Consider the following 14,912-nt stretch of genomic DNA (forward strand, 5'->3'; position numbering starts at 1 on the left):
TGAGAACATGTGGTGTTTGGTTTTTTGTCCTTGCGATAGTTTACTAAGAATGATGATTTCCAGTTTCATCCACGTCCCTACAAAGGACATGAACTCATCATTTTTTATGGCTGCATAGTATTCCATGGTGTATATGTGCCACATTTTCTTAATCCAGTCTATCATTGTTGGACATTTGGGTTGGTTCCAAGTCTTTGCTATTGTGAATAGTGCCGCAATAAACATACGTGTGCATGTGTCTTTATAGCAGCATGATTTATAGTCCTTTGGGTATATACCCAGTAATGGGATGGCATGCACAGCCAATTTTCTTATGTGGAAAATTGACATACTCTGTGCTTCCTGTTTATTTGAATGACACAAATTTTTTAATATTAAAAATCATGAATTTTAAATTTTTTTGAATTAAAAGAACTGTAGACAGTTCTTTCATGACTTTTGTTAATTAAATTTCCCCACCCATCACCATTCAGACGTCCCACCAGCTTATGGAACAAATCAGCCTTTTCTGCATTTTTATTTAGTGCCTGCTTTGCTTAGCTTCTTGCCGATTATTTTGTTTTTTTCAATAGTTACCTGCTTCCGTCTCATTCACTATGTCCTGCCTCACCTCAGTTGTGGGACCTTGTCTTCTCCTTCCATGATGCTACTAGCATCTGTGCAGGACACTGAGTGCAGGAGCCGACTTCCATCTCCCTCTTATATTCCCGACAGCCACGCACTCCACTGGCCAGACCCAGCTCTGTGTTGCTTGTGCACCATCTGGCCCGCGCTGGGCTTGCATTTTTGTTTGGCCAGTTGTTACCTGCTGAGGATCTTGCTGGAATTGCTTGCTCCTTCACAGCCAGAGTGGACTCTTGTTTTTCCAGTTCCATAGCTTCAGTGTTATTTTGGAGCTGTTGATCCATTTATGTGTCATGAGTCACAAATGGAAAGCAGAGTTCTTTGAGAAAGCTTCAGTCATGCTCATGGGTTTAGGTCTCTGTGAATTCCAGGTGATCGCGGGTCTGTACCAGAGAGCATTCCAGCACCTCTCTGAGGCTGTGCAGGCGGCTGAGGAGGAGGCCCAGCCTCCCTCCTGGAGCTGTGGGCCTGCAGCTGGGGTGATTGATGCTTACATGACGCTGGCAGATTTCTGTGACCAACAGCTGCGCAAGGAGGAAGAGAATGCATCAGGTGAATTGAAAATTAAAAAGCTAGTGTTCCATTATGTCAGGATAAAGTCTTATGAATTTTGTACATACCTTTGGTCTCCTCTTTGTTTGTTTTCAAATTACAAATATTTTGAACATCCTACTGTCTTTTTAAGAGACAATGGCAGCCGGGCGCAGTGGATCACTTGAGGCCAGGAGTTCAAGACCAGCCTGGCCAACGTGGTAAAACCCCAGCTCTACTAACAATACAAAAAAATTAGCTGGGCGTGGTGGCCCATGCCTGTAGTCCCAGCTACTCAGGAGGCTGGGGCAGGAGAATTGCTTGAACCCAGGAGGCAGAGGTTGCAGTGAGCCGATATCCACTACTGCACACCAGCCTGGGTGACAGAGCGAGACTCCATCTCAAAAAAAAAAAAGAGAGACAATGGCCTCTCTAAGCAACATGACCTACATTTAAATGGAGTCAAGTGGTCCTCTGTTTCCATTTGTTTAATTTCTACTTTGATATTTTGCTTGCAGCTTCAATATTACTGGCTCGTGTGGCCTGCTTCATGCTCCTGGAATAAATTCAATAACCACCAGTTGCCCCTTATGTTCCCAGCCCAGGATTCAAACTGTACTTCATGCAGAATGGGCACTCTAATGGAAGGATTTGGCTCCAGGATAGATACAAAACTGTACCTGGTGTTTGTTGGTGTAAATTGGTAGTTAAGAAGAGAACAATGACACTACAAAATACAAGCCAAAAAGAGAAAGTGTTAGCATTTAACATCATAGTTTATGGATAATGGGATACATTGACCATTGCTTTCTTCCTTGGTGTCCTTGATAGTTATTGATTCTGCAGAACTGCAGGCGTATCCAGCACTTGTGGTGGAGAAAATGTTGAAAGCTTTAAAATTAAATTCCAATGAAGCCAGATTGAAATTTCCTAGATTACTTCAGATTATAGAACGGTATCCAGAGGAGACTTTGAGCCTCATGACAAAAGAGGTTGGTGTCTTTATTCTACTTGGCGGTAAGGAACTTTACAGAACTTAAAGATACGCTTATTTATATTCAAACGCGTTAGTGTGTGCAGTGCATGTATTATAGCTTTTCCCAGCCAGCTGTGAATTCTGCTACATTCTGAGGACATAGGTAATTTAAAGCTGCAAAAACGAGTTTTCACATTTACCCATTTTCCTCTGTGGGTGTTGATAAAAACACAGTGTCTGAACAAGGACCCAGAGAGATGGAGACGGGGTGTGTGGGATGGTAACGGGATCTTGTGTGGGAAACTTGTTGCCCCTGCAGATGAGGCTGTGGCCAGTCACATTTGCTGTGCCCAGTGCTCACCTGTCATTTAGCCCAGAGGGAGTGAGCAAGGTTCAGCTTGCATCCCACCTCCCAGGAGCACAGCATCTGCCAGCAGCACGGTGTCCAGAGGGGTCTGGGAGCATGAGTGAGGGGTCAGTGTATGGACATGGGAGGAACCCGCACCCTTCCACGTGACCTGCCCCTTGGCCCAACAAGGGCTGCACTGCCAGCTGCACTCCTGTCCTTTGGGCTCTGTCTGTGTGCAGGAGGGTTCCACTGACTTCATGTGCAAAGTGTAGGGCCTCTGAAAGGCTTCGTAGTTGACTTTTATAGACGTGTAACTGGAAGATAGGGCCAAGCTTTGAGTTGAAGATGTAATAGTTCAAAAAGGGTTACATGGTTCGTTCTCTATTAGCTTTGCATGGTGAGTTTTTAAATAATGTTGATCTCTGGGCTGCGGGGACCCAGTTTGAGTTTTAGGGCCCTAACCACTCCCTCCACCTTTTTCTGCATTCTGAATAGTAGACTTTCTCAGTAGGTATTAAACAGGTTAAGGTAAATTCAGAAATGCAACATGTATGTGTTTTTCTTCAAGATAAGTGAGCAAATAACTTCATTATGATTTTATTTTTTTCCAATATAATATAATATTTATACGTGATGAAAACAGCATTTGAATTTGTGAGGACATGAAGTATTCACTCCACGTTGTCAAAACACCCAGTAGACACGTGCAGTGAAGCCGGTAGCCTCTCTCGTGAGCTTACATGAGCTGTGTGGACTGATCCTTCCTCACACGCCATGCTGTCCTCAGCTCACACGTGCACTCAGGAAGCTTGCCCATACTCAAGCCTCACACTAGCATTGCAGACACATCAGGTTTTATCTTCAGAAAGACACCTTAAAAGTATCAGAGGAAAATGTGAACACATTTTCTTAAATGGTCTTGGAATGAAGAGACAAAAACCAGAATCCATGAAGGAAAATAGTTTGACTTCTATACAGAAAAAGAAAATACCGTATACAAAGTTAAAAAAATAAAAAGCCAGGTGCAGTGGCTCAACGCCTGTAATCTCACCACTTTGGGAGGCCGAGGCGGGCGGATCACGAGGTCAGCAGTTCGAGACCAGCCTGGCCAACACGGTGAAACCCTACTAAAGAAACAAAAATTAGCCAGGCGTGGTGGCGAGCACCTGTAAACCCAGCTACTCGGGAGGCTGAGGCAGGAGAATCACTTGAACCCAGGAGGTGGAGGTTGCAGTGAGCCGAGGTGGCGCCACTGCACTCTAGCCTAGACGACAGAGCAAGACTCTGTCTCAAAAACAACAACAACAACAACAAAAAAAAAATGAAGAAAAACGTTTGCAACACACATAAGAAACAAAAAGCTGACTTCGGCAGTCTACAAAATAAATGGTCACAATAGACCAGTAGAAAATGGTGAGAGGAAATGCATGCGTGATTAAAGGATGTAAGGCAAATAAACATGGAACATGCAGCCTCACTAATAATGTAAGTTGAAAATTTAAATTAGGTGTTTTTCACTTCTCAGATTGACAGTGATTTTTTTATTTTTATTTATTTATTTATTTTTTATTTTTTTGGTGACGGAGTCTCGCTGTCACCCAGGCTGGAGTGCAGTGGCGTGATCTCGGCTCGACAGTGATTTTAAAAGTTGATTATGTGCAGTGTTGGTAAAGACTTTAGAAAGTAGTCAGTCTAATACTTTCAGAAATGAAAATTTGAAAAATTCTTTACCGTGGCTCATGCCTGTAATCCCAGCACTTTGGGAGGCCGAGGTGGGCAGATCATGAGGTCAGGAGATTGAGACCATCCTGGCTAACACAGTGGAACCCTGTCTCTACTAAAAATACAAAAATTAGCTGGGCATGATGGCACATGCCTGTAGTCCCAGCTACTCGGGAGGCTGAGGCAGGAGAATCACTTGAACCCAGGAGGCGGAGGTTGCAGTGAGCCAAGATCATGCCACTGCACTCCAGCCTGGCGACAGAGCGAGACCCCATCTCAAAAAAATAAATAAATAAATAAAGTTATGTGTACAGGGATGTCTCCTGCAACATTACCTGTGATAAAAAATTGAAATATTCATTATAGAGCAGTAAACAACATGGAATACTACACAGCCGCCAGGAGGAATGAAGTAGAAGATTTTTCTATACATCTGTCTAAGAACAACCAGCAGCAGCTGTCTCGTGTGATTCCATTCTTGCAACAAAAGACTGTTCTCCTGCACAGAAAGTGCCTGGGAGAGTCCAGTGGTTGCCGCAGCAGAAGAGAGCTAGGGATGGAAGACTTGTTTTGTACTTGTGTTTTTATACTTCTGAGTTTTCTTTATTTTGGACATATGTTACTTTTATAACAGATGATGTGAGATGTTTTACTCAGCATTAAGTTTCAGCTCTCTGTTTTAGATCTCTTCCGTTCCCTGCTGGCAGTTCATCGGCTGGATCAGCCACATGGTGGCCTTACTGGACAAAGACCAAGCCGTTGCTGTTCAGCACTCTGTGGAAGAAATCACTGATAACTACCCGCAGGCTATTGTTTATCCCTTCATCATAAGCAGCGAAAGCTATTCCTTCAAGGATACTTCTACTGGTCATAAGAATAAGGAGTTTGTGGCAAGGTAGGTAATATTACAGAAGGAATAGGTTGATCAAATACTATAGGTTATAAAAACGTGGTTAAAGCACACACGTGGACACTTACATTTGTTTTCAAATTAATTAGAGTTGTCATTGAAGAATAATCTTAGCCGTCGCTTTGTTGAATATATCTATTCTGGGTATGTTACTTGTTATAGGATGTATCTCCTTTAAATACTTTCATCTTACACTGCTAACAAAACATTCTGCTCATATGGTCATGATTGCTTGGGATAGACTAGATGAGATGATTTTTGAAATCAGCTCCTGAAATTGTCTTGTAATTTAAAATACACAGAACGACTCTTCCTTTTAGTTAGGACTCAGTAGATGGCCTCAAGTGTCATCCTGTCCACTCTTAAACGGATTTATGAGTTGAGACCGATGATGAGTGAGCAATAGTGCGCAACTGTTTCAAGGATGCTTTGTACACAAACTGTGTAGTGTTTTAGTGACGTTCTCCATCATGAGGTTTTGGGGTTTTTTGTTTGTTTTTAATTATGAGCAGATCTGCCTCATTATTTTGAATGTATTGATTTCAACAAGATGAAGAAAAGTGCTGGCATCTTTTTTTTTTTTTTTAGTTTTTTTAAATTAATTTATTTTTATTTTTATTTCTTTATTTTTTATTATTTTTTTTTTTGAGACAGAGTATTGTGCTGTCACCTAGTGCAGTGCAATCTCAGCTGCAACCTCCACCTCCCAGGTTTAAGCAGTTCTCCCTGCCTCAGCCTCCTGAGTAGCTGGGATTACAAGCATGTGCCACCATGCCCAGCTAATTTTTGTATTTTTAGTAGCGACAGGGTTTTGCCACCTTGGTCAGGCTGGTCTCGAACTCCTGACCTCAGGTGAGCTCAGGTGATCCGCCCACCTTGGCCTCCCAAAGTGCTAGGATTACAGGCGTGAGCCACCATGCCCAGCTGAGGCCCAGCTTCTGTTGCAGTTAATGGGTGGCTTATCTGTGAACACACCCCTGCCCTACTGAGGCCCTGCCCACCATACTGTTTCTCTGAACAGACAGCTATTGTCTTGAAAAATGAAAGAAGAGAAAAAGATGCGAGAGACAGTGTGTCAAGAAAGTGACCTTGCTGGGCATGATGGTCTGTGCCTGTAATACCAACTACTTGGGAGGCCGAGGTGGAAGAATCGCTTGCGGCCAAGAGTTCATGACCAGCCTTGGCAACATAGTGAGATCTCATCTCTAAAATAGTAAAATAAAAATAAGCTAAGCATGGTGGTGCGTGACTGTACTTCCAACTACTTTGGAGGCTGAGGTGGGAGAATTGCTTGAGTCCAGGAATTCAAGGCTGCAGTGAGCTATGACTGAACTTGTGAGTTGCCACTGCAGTCCAACCTGGACATCATAGTGAGACCCTGTTTTTTAAAAAGTGACCTTTTCTTTCATAATGTAACTTCAGAAACTATATATCGCGTTATATACGTCAAAACGTCAACATCAGTTGCAAGATTTGCTTTTATCTAAGAGCAGCTCTTTTTTTATTTTAATTTTTAATTTTTATGGGTACATAGTAGGTGTCTATGTTTATGGGGTACATGGGATATTTTGATACAGGCATACAGTGTGTAACAATCACATCAGGGTAAGTGGAGTTATCCATCACTTCAAGCATTTATCATTTCTTTGTGTTATAAACATTCCAGTTATACTCTTTTAGTTATTTTTAAATGTACAATAAAAATTTACTGTAGTCAGGCCGGGCGCGGTGGCTCACGCCTGTAATCCCAGCACTTTGGGAGGCTGAAGTGGGCGGATCAGGAGGTCAGGAGATCGAGACCATCCTGGCTAATGCGGTGAAACCCCACCTCTAGTAAAAATACAAAAAATTAGCCGGGCATGGTGGCGGGCGCCTATACTCCCAGCTACTTGGGAGGCTGAGGCACGAGAATGGCATGAACCCGGGAGGCGGAGCTTGTGGTGAGCGGAGATCAAGCCACTGCACTCCAGCCTGGGTGACAGAGCAAAACTCCATCTCAAAAAAAAAAAAAATTTTACTGTGGTCACCCTGTTGTGCCACTAAATACTAGATCCTGTTTTTCCTAACTATATTTTTGTGCCCATTAATCATCCCCGCTTTCCACCTCCCCTCCCCATGAGTTCAATTGTTTTAATTTTTAGCTTCCACAAATGAGTAAGAACATGTGAAGTTTTTCTGTGCCTGACTTATTTCACATAATGTCCTTCAGTTCCATCCATGTTGTTTCAAGTGACAGGATCTCATTCTTTTTTATGGCTAAATAGTACTCTATTGCATGTATGTACTGCATTTTCTTCATTCATTTGTCTGTTGATGGACACTTAGGTTGCTTCCAAATTTTGGCCGTTGTGAGTAGTGCTGCAATAAACATGGGAGTGCAGATATCATACTGATATCCTTTCTTTTGGGTATATATCCAGTAGTGGGATTTCTGGATTATATGGTACTTCTAGTTTGTAGTTTTTTTAGGAATCTCCATAGTGTTCTTCATAGTGGTTGTATGAGTTTACATTCCCACCAATAGTATACAAGGGTTTCTCTCTCTACATCCTTACCAGCATTCGTTATTGCTGGGGGTGAGATGATACCTCGTTGTGGTTTTGATTTGCATTTCTCTGATGTTCATTGATGTTGAGCATGTTTTTATATACCTGTTTGCCATTTGTATGTTTTCTTTTGAGAAATGTCTATTCAGATCCTTTGCCCCATTTTAAAATGAGATTGGATTTTTTTTTCCTGTTGAGTTGTTTGAGCTTGTTATGTATTTTGGTTGTTTTTTGTTTGTTTGTTTTTGAGGCGGTGTATTGCTCTGTTGCCCAGGGTAGAGTGCAGTGGCGCAATCTCTGCTCACTGCAACCTGTGCCTCCCGGGTTCAAGCGATTCTCCTGCCTCAGCCTCCTGAGTAGCTGGGATTACAGGCAAGCGCCACCATGCCCCGCTAATTTTTGTATTTTTAGTAGGGACAGGGTTTCACCATGTTGGCCAGGCTGGTCTTGAACGCCTGACCTCGTGATCTGCCCACCTTGGCCTCCCATAGTGCTGGGATTACAGACATGAGCCACTGCGCCCGGCCATATTTTGCTTATTAATTCCTTGTCAGATGGGTAGTTTGCAAATGTTTTCTCCCATTCTGTGGGTTGTCCCTTCACTTTATTGTTTCCTTTGCTGTGCAGAAGCTTTTTGACTTGATGTGATCCTCCTGTTTGTCCATTTTTGCTTTGGTTGCATGTGCCTGTGGGGTATTACTCAAGAAATCTTTGTGCCCAGACCAGTGTCCTGGAGAGTTTCCTGTTTTTGTTTTTGTTTTTGTAGTTTTATTGGTTGAGATCTTAGGTTTAAGTCTTTAATCCATTTGGATTTGATTTTTGTATGTGGTGAGAGATAGGGGTCTAGTTTCATTATTCTGCATATGGATACCCAGTTTTCCCAGGACCATTTATTGGAGACTGTCCTTTTCCTGATGTATGTTCTTGGCACATTTGTGAAAAAATGGATTCACTGCAGGTGTGTGAATTTATTTCTGGGTTCTCTATTCTGTTCTATTGGCTTATGTGTCTGTGTTTATGCCAGTGTCATGCTGTTTGGGTTACTATAGCTCTGTAATATAATTTGAAGTTAGATAATGTGATTGTGCCAGTTTTATTCTTTTTGCTCAGGGTGGATGTGGCTTTTTGCTCTGGGTCTTTTGTGGTTCCATACAAATTTTAGGATTATTTTTCCTATGTCTGTGAAGAATGTCATTGGTGTTTTGATAAGGATTGTGTTGACTCTGTAGATTGTTTTGGGTAGTGTGGACAGATTTAACAGTATTGATTCTTCCCATCCATGAACATGAAGTAACTTTGCATTTCTTTGAGTCCTCTTCAATTTCTTTCATCCATGTTTTACAGTTTTCATTGTAGAGATCTTTCACTTCTTTGGCGAAGTTTATTCCTAAGTATTTTCTTTTATTTGTGGCTATTGTAAATAGAATTACTTCTATGATTTCTGTTTCAGATTGTTCACTGTTGGCATATAGAAATGCTACTGATTTTTGTATCTGCAGCTTTACTGAATTTATCAGTTCTGATGGTTTTGTGGTGGAGTCTTTAGGTGCCTCCAAATATAAGATCGTATCATCTGCAAGCAAGGATAATTTGACTTCTTCCTTTCTAATATAGATACCCTTTATTTCTTTCTCTTGTCAGCTTGCTCTAGCTAAGACTCCCAGTAGTATGTGGAATAACAGTGGGCATCCTTAACATGTTCAAGATCTTAGAGAAAGGTTTTCAGTTTTTCAGTGTTCAGTATGACACTAGCTGTGAGTGTGTTGTACATGGCTTTTATTGTGTTGAGATATGTTCCTTCTATACCTAATTTTTTGAGACTTTTTTTATCATGAAGGGATGTTGAATTTTATCAAATGCTTTTTCAACATCTGTTAAAATGATCAGTGGTTTTTGTCCTTTATTCTGTTGTGTAGATACGATTGATTTGTGTATTTGATCTATCCTTGATTGATTTGATCTATCCTTGCATCTCTAGAATAGGTCCCACTTGGTCATGATGAATAATCTTTTTAATGTGCTGTTGAATTTGGTTTGCAAGTATTTTGTTGAGGATTTTTGCATTAATGTTCATCAGGGATATTGGCTTGTAGTTTTCCTTTTATTTTATATGTCTTTGTCTGGTTTTGGTATCAGGATAATACTGGCCTTGTAGAATGAGTTAGGACGTATTCCCTCCTCCCTTGTTTTTTGGAATAGTTTGAGTAGGATCAGTATTAATTCTTTTTTAAGAACCTCATCTCTTGATAGAATAGATGCTTCTTGCTTCATTTAACATTGGGTGGAATTTTAAATTACTATGTAGTTGGTTGTATATATATGATATGTATAAATTATACTTAGTTATATATAATATACATTATTTTACATATGTATAATATATAACTTATATATGTATAGTATATAAAATATATATTGATTTTTGGAAGATATTTGATTGCCTAAACTTTGTAAATTTTTTTAAATAGGATTAAAAGTAAGTTGGATCAAGGAGGAGTGATTCAAGATTTTATTAATGCCTTAGATCAGCTGTCTAATCCTGAACTGCTCTTTAAGGTAATGATAGAACGGCTTCTGGCACATAAAACATATAAGTTGGGTAAAACTTAATTGCAATCTAGCTTGATTTTTTTCTTACTTTTTTTTCCCCTGACAGGATTGGAGCAATGATGTAAGAGCTGAACTAGCAAAAACCCCTGTAAATAAAAAAAACATTGAAAAAATGTATGAAAGAATGTATGCAGCCTTGGGTGACCCAAAGGCTCCAGGCCTGGGGGCCTTTAGAAGGAAGTTTATTCAGGTATGGACTGGCACAGCCTGCTATTTTGATAGCAGAGTCGTTGTGACACTCAATAGTTACATTATTAAATGTAATAATATTTGTATTAAATGTAATCATTAATTTAACAGTTCTGCATTTAAAATGTCTGTTGAATGCTTCAGATTTCATGCTTTCCGTGACACATTGATAACATTTTTAGGTCAGCTGGTAGCAGGTGAGTCAGTAGGTAAAACCTCAGAGTTTCATTACACGTTGTTCATGCTCAGATTTTTAGATCTGAAAGTTACATATAGATTGGGATTTCCAATTCTTCAAATGGCTTGAATATTGGGTCAAGAAAATATTTGTGTGTTAAATAAGCTGATAAGTATTTTCAAGCACTTAGTTCGGGGCACAGTTCTGGGTGCTCAGGAGATACATGGAGAAGACAGATCCAGTCCCCAAATACAAAGGGGTTATGTGACAAAACTGCTCACCAAGAGCTGTGCCTAGGACAAGTGTGGTAAGTGTGAGATCTTTCAGAGGGTGCTGGAGTTGGAAGGGAAACACACCATCATTTGATGAGAATGATGGAGCAAGTAGACTGCAGTCAGCCCAGTTGCTACACCTTTGCAGCCTGCTTGGCTCCTTCTCTCCATCCTCCATCTGGAGACTTGCCCTTGGGCTTGGCGTCAGCATCATTTCTCCTTTAGAGCCTTTCCCAAGCCTCCCCACGCAGTGATCTCCAGAAGAGTCGAGTGTTCTTCCTCTCTCACCTAAAACACCTTACTTTACAATCTCGCTGTTTAGCATGGGTCATACTGACTTTTCTTTCTAGTTTTTGTCAAAATTACTTTTATTCATTAAACCTCAAGAAATTTAAGGGGATAGATAAGTCTTGGAACTCTTGTTGCGAGAGTTCTCAAGTTCCACCATGTATAGGGCAAAGGAAGAGCTTTATCCTTTTTAAATAACTGCTTTGTTACTATATAATTCACATGGCCCTTAAGTCATCCATTTAAAGCATACAACGCAGTAGTTTTACATATATTCACAGTCATGAAATCATCACCATATCAATTTTAGTACATTTTCATCACCACAAAAAAGAAACCCATACCCATTAGCAGCAGGGCCTCCACATAGCCTCCAGCCTAGCCTGCCCCCAGCACACTGCTACCTCAGCCAGTGTGCACGTTGTCTTGGAATTCATGGCCACTTTGTTGCTGGAAGCCCTGAGACTTCCCTGCAGGGCTGTCCATGGGGAGCACAGTTCTTACCCCTGCAGCAGCACCTGATCCTGCCCAAGCCTGCAGGGTGCCGAAAGGCCTCCTTTGTTCCTTTCAGGCAGGAGATGTGTTTGGAGTTTTATTTCTAGTACCTTAGAAAATCTATCCAGAACTTTCCACCTTGTACCAAATCAAAAATAACTTGCATTCGTTCAAAGAATAATCTACCAAAGCAAAGTGCCTCAAATATCACTTTAGAGGATCCTTAAGGGCATTATGTCTTTCAGATAGGATGATGCTGATTATGTTTGGAAATAGCTAATCTTTCTAAGAATTGAAAATTGTTTCTACATTTTTCATCCACTTACAGATCAAAGAAGAAATCTGTTTTATATATGTCAATTTTCCTATAGTGGATTGTCTTAAAATAGAGCACGTTTCATTTACACCAGATTTATGTTGTGACATTAGTTACAAATTTGGTAAAAACATTTCTAATTAGAGATGATCAGGTAAATCTTGACAACTGTTGAGTAACTGCTAGTAATGCTCTTGAGATTTATTTTTTATTTGATATCAGATTTATAATTCAAGTAAATATCTGAGTAGAAGCTAATGCAAAGAGATAATTACTATATTCTAAGGTAGAGTACTTATAATAATTGCTTTTAGAAATAAACATATCTGCTGGGCATGGTGGCTCACGCCTGTAATCCCAGCACTTTGGGAGGGCGAGGCGGGCGGATCACTGGGTCAGGAGTTCGAGACCAGTCTGGCCTACATGGTGAAACCCATCTTTACTAAAAATACAAAAATTAGCCAGGCACGGTGGTATGCACCTGTAGTCCCAGCTACTCAGAAGGGTGAGGCAAGAGAATCACTTGAACCCAGGAGGCAGAGGTTGCAGTGAGCCGAGATCGCACCACCGCACTCTAGCCTGGGTGACAGAGCAAGACTCTGTCTCAAAAAAAAAAAAAAAGATTAAATAATATTTTTTCTGGTTTATTACCCAAAATAATAGCTTGAAAGACTCTTAATAAAGAAAGTAGCATTCTTAAATTTTTCTCTTCAGCTGGTATCAGAAATTATGAGCCATTTATTTCTATTGAACTACTTCTTTTATTTTGTTGTTTTTAACTTTGTTCCTAGTTATTTGTGTCATCATAATGATGTAGACCACTAACTAGACAATGAGTGCACAGAGGTTAAATGACTTCGCCAAGTTTTTAAAGCCCTTGTTAGGATTTATAACTAAAAGTCACTACTAACCATGTTTTTGTTTTTTGTTTTTGAGACTGAGTTTCGATCTGTCGCCCAGGCTGGAGTGCGGTGGCATGATCTCGGCTCACTGCAACCTCCGCCTCCCGGATTCAAGCAATTATTCTGCCTCCGCCTCCTGAGTAGCTGGGACTACAGGCGAGTGCCACCGCGCTTGGCTAATTTTTTTTATTTTTAGTGGAGATGGGGTTTCACCATATTGGCCAGGCTGGTCTTGAGCTCCTGACCTCGTGATCCACCCACCTCAGCCTCCCAAAGTGCTGGGATTACAGGCATGAGCCACCGCGCCTGGTCAACCATGTCATTTATTTATTTATTTGAGGCGGAGTCTCACTCTATCACCCAGGCTGGAGTGCAGTGGCGGGATCTCGGCTCACTGCAACCTCCGCCTCCCGGGTTCAAGTGATGCTCCTGCCTCAGCCTCCCGAGTAGCTGGGATTACAGGCATGAGCCACCACACCCGACTAATTTTTTGTATTTTAAGTGGGTACAGGGTTTCACAATGTTGGCCAGGCTCGTCTCGAACTCCTGAGCTCAAGTGATCCACCTGCCTCGGCCTCCCAAAGTGCTGGGATTACAGGCATTAACCATGTCACTTATAATGGAACACAAGAAACAAAAGGCAGACTCTGGATGTTTTAGAGTATTGAAATATTCAAGGAAAGCAAAACTATAATTTTTTTTTTTTTAGAGACAAGGTCTCACTCGGATACCCAGGCTGGAGTGCAGTGGCATCATCATAGTTCACTGTCACTTCAGACTCCTGGGATCAATAGCGATCCTCCCACTTCAGCCTCCTGAGTAGATGGAACTACAGGCATGTGCCATCACACCCAGCTAATGTTTTTATTTTTTGTAGAGATGGGGTCTTGCTATGTTGCCTGGGTTGGTCTCGAACTCCTTGGCTCAAGTAATCCTACTACCTTGGACTCCCAAAGTGCTGGGATTACAGGCATGAGCCACCATGCCCAACCAAAACTATACATCTTAAAAGCAGAGAAGAAACATACCATTGAGCACTCCATTCATTACACTTATAAGCTTAGAGCCTTTTCCAAAATCCAAACTAAACATCAGTCTTTATAGTAAATTCTTACTAATTTCAGACTTTTGGAAAAGAATTTGATAAACATTTTGGGAAAGGAGGTTCTAAACTACTGAGAATGAAGCTCAGTGACTTCAACGACATTACCAACATGCTACTTTTAAAAATGAACAAAGACTCAAAGCCCCCTGGGAATCTGAAAGAATGTTCACCCTGGATGAGCGACTTCAAAGTGGAGTTCCTGAGAAATGAGCTGGAGATTCCCGGTGAGTTAACCTCCAGGGGTGACAAAACTGTACTGTCAGGAGCACAGCACTGTAATAAGAACTCGTGGTTTCTGGAATAGTGATACTGGGATATTGACAGTTATTTCTTTTTTTTAAAGAATTTTAAAATTCACTGGATTTTTCATCATTAGGAAAATCCATAATTATGAATGAGCGCACATTACTAAATGTTTAATGAGATTATAGTTCTTATATTTCTGATTCTGACAAAAGTTCAGATTTTCAGTTGGTAATAATGGTAAACAGCAATCATAGATTTCCTCTGAATGTATTCATGCTATGCTCCTGAATAACTTTTCTTCAGAAATATAATACAGGTATAGAGAAAGATTACTTCCTGGGATGTGTACACGGTTCCATTTAAAGTGACAAGTTTTTTTAAAAAAAAAAAAAAAGTGACAAGTTAATGATAAGTCACTGACCTGCAGGAAAAAAGATCATAATATTAAGGATAGAGATGCACAGCAAATTGGCCAGATTTCAAGGCGTGACTTTTTCAGAGGAAACCTGTGTACATTCCATTTTCCTCACCCCAAATTTGCCAGAGGAAGAAAAGTTTTAATCTGGTTGTTCATATTCTCATTTCAGTGGGTATAAGAAAAAACATATTTAGAGAAACACTTTTCTTTGTTATTAATAATGACTATGCAGTTG

At 40.7% G+C, this 14,912-nt stretch overlaps 1 protein-coding gene across 4 annotated transcripts in view; it reads left to right on the forward strand.

Moving 5' to 3' along the window:
* The window catches only part of PRKDC (protein kinase, DNA-activated, catalytic subunit), a 190,783-nt gene that overhangs the window by 164,535 nt on the left and 11,336 nt on the right, over positions 1–14,912 (forward strand). For all 4 annotated transcript variants that reach the window (XM_055349529.2, XM_055349531.2, XM_055349530.2 and 1 more), the window contains exons 72-77: positions 996–1,176; positions 1,987–2,147; positions 4,886–5,097; positions 10,127–10,214; positions 10,315–10,458; positions 14,033–14,237. In XM_055349529.2, the coding sequence (XP_055205504.2) occupies positions 996–1,176; positions 1,987–2,147; positions 4,886–5,097; positions 10,127–10,214; positions 10,315–10,458; positions 14,033–14,237 (991 nt within the window). The remainder of the gene's footprint in view (positions 1–995; positions 1,177–1,986; positions 2,148–4,885; positions 5,098–10,126; positions 10,215–10,314; positions 10,459–14,032; positions 14,238–14,912) is intronic.

The sequence above is a fragment of the Gorilla gorilla genome, chromosome 7 (assembly GCF_029281585.2).
Source record: "Gorilla gorilla gorilla isolate KB3781 chromosome 7, NHGRI_mGorGor1-v2.1_pri, whole genome shotgun sequence".
Classification (NCBI taxonomy): Eukaryota; Metazoa; Chordata; class Mammalia; order Primates; family Hominidae; genus Gorilla; species Gorilla gorilla.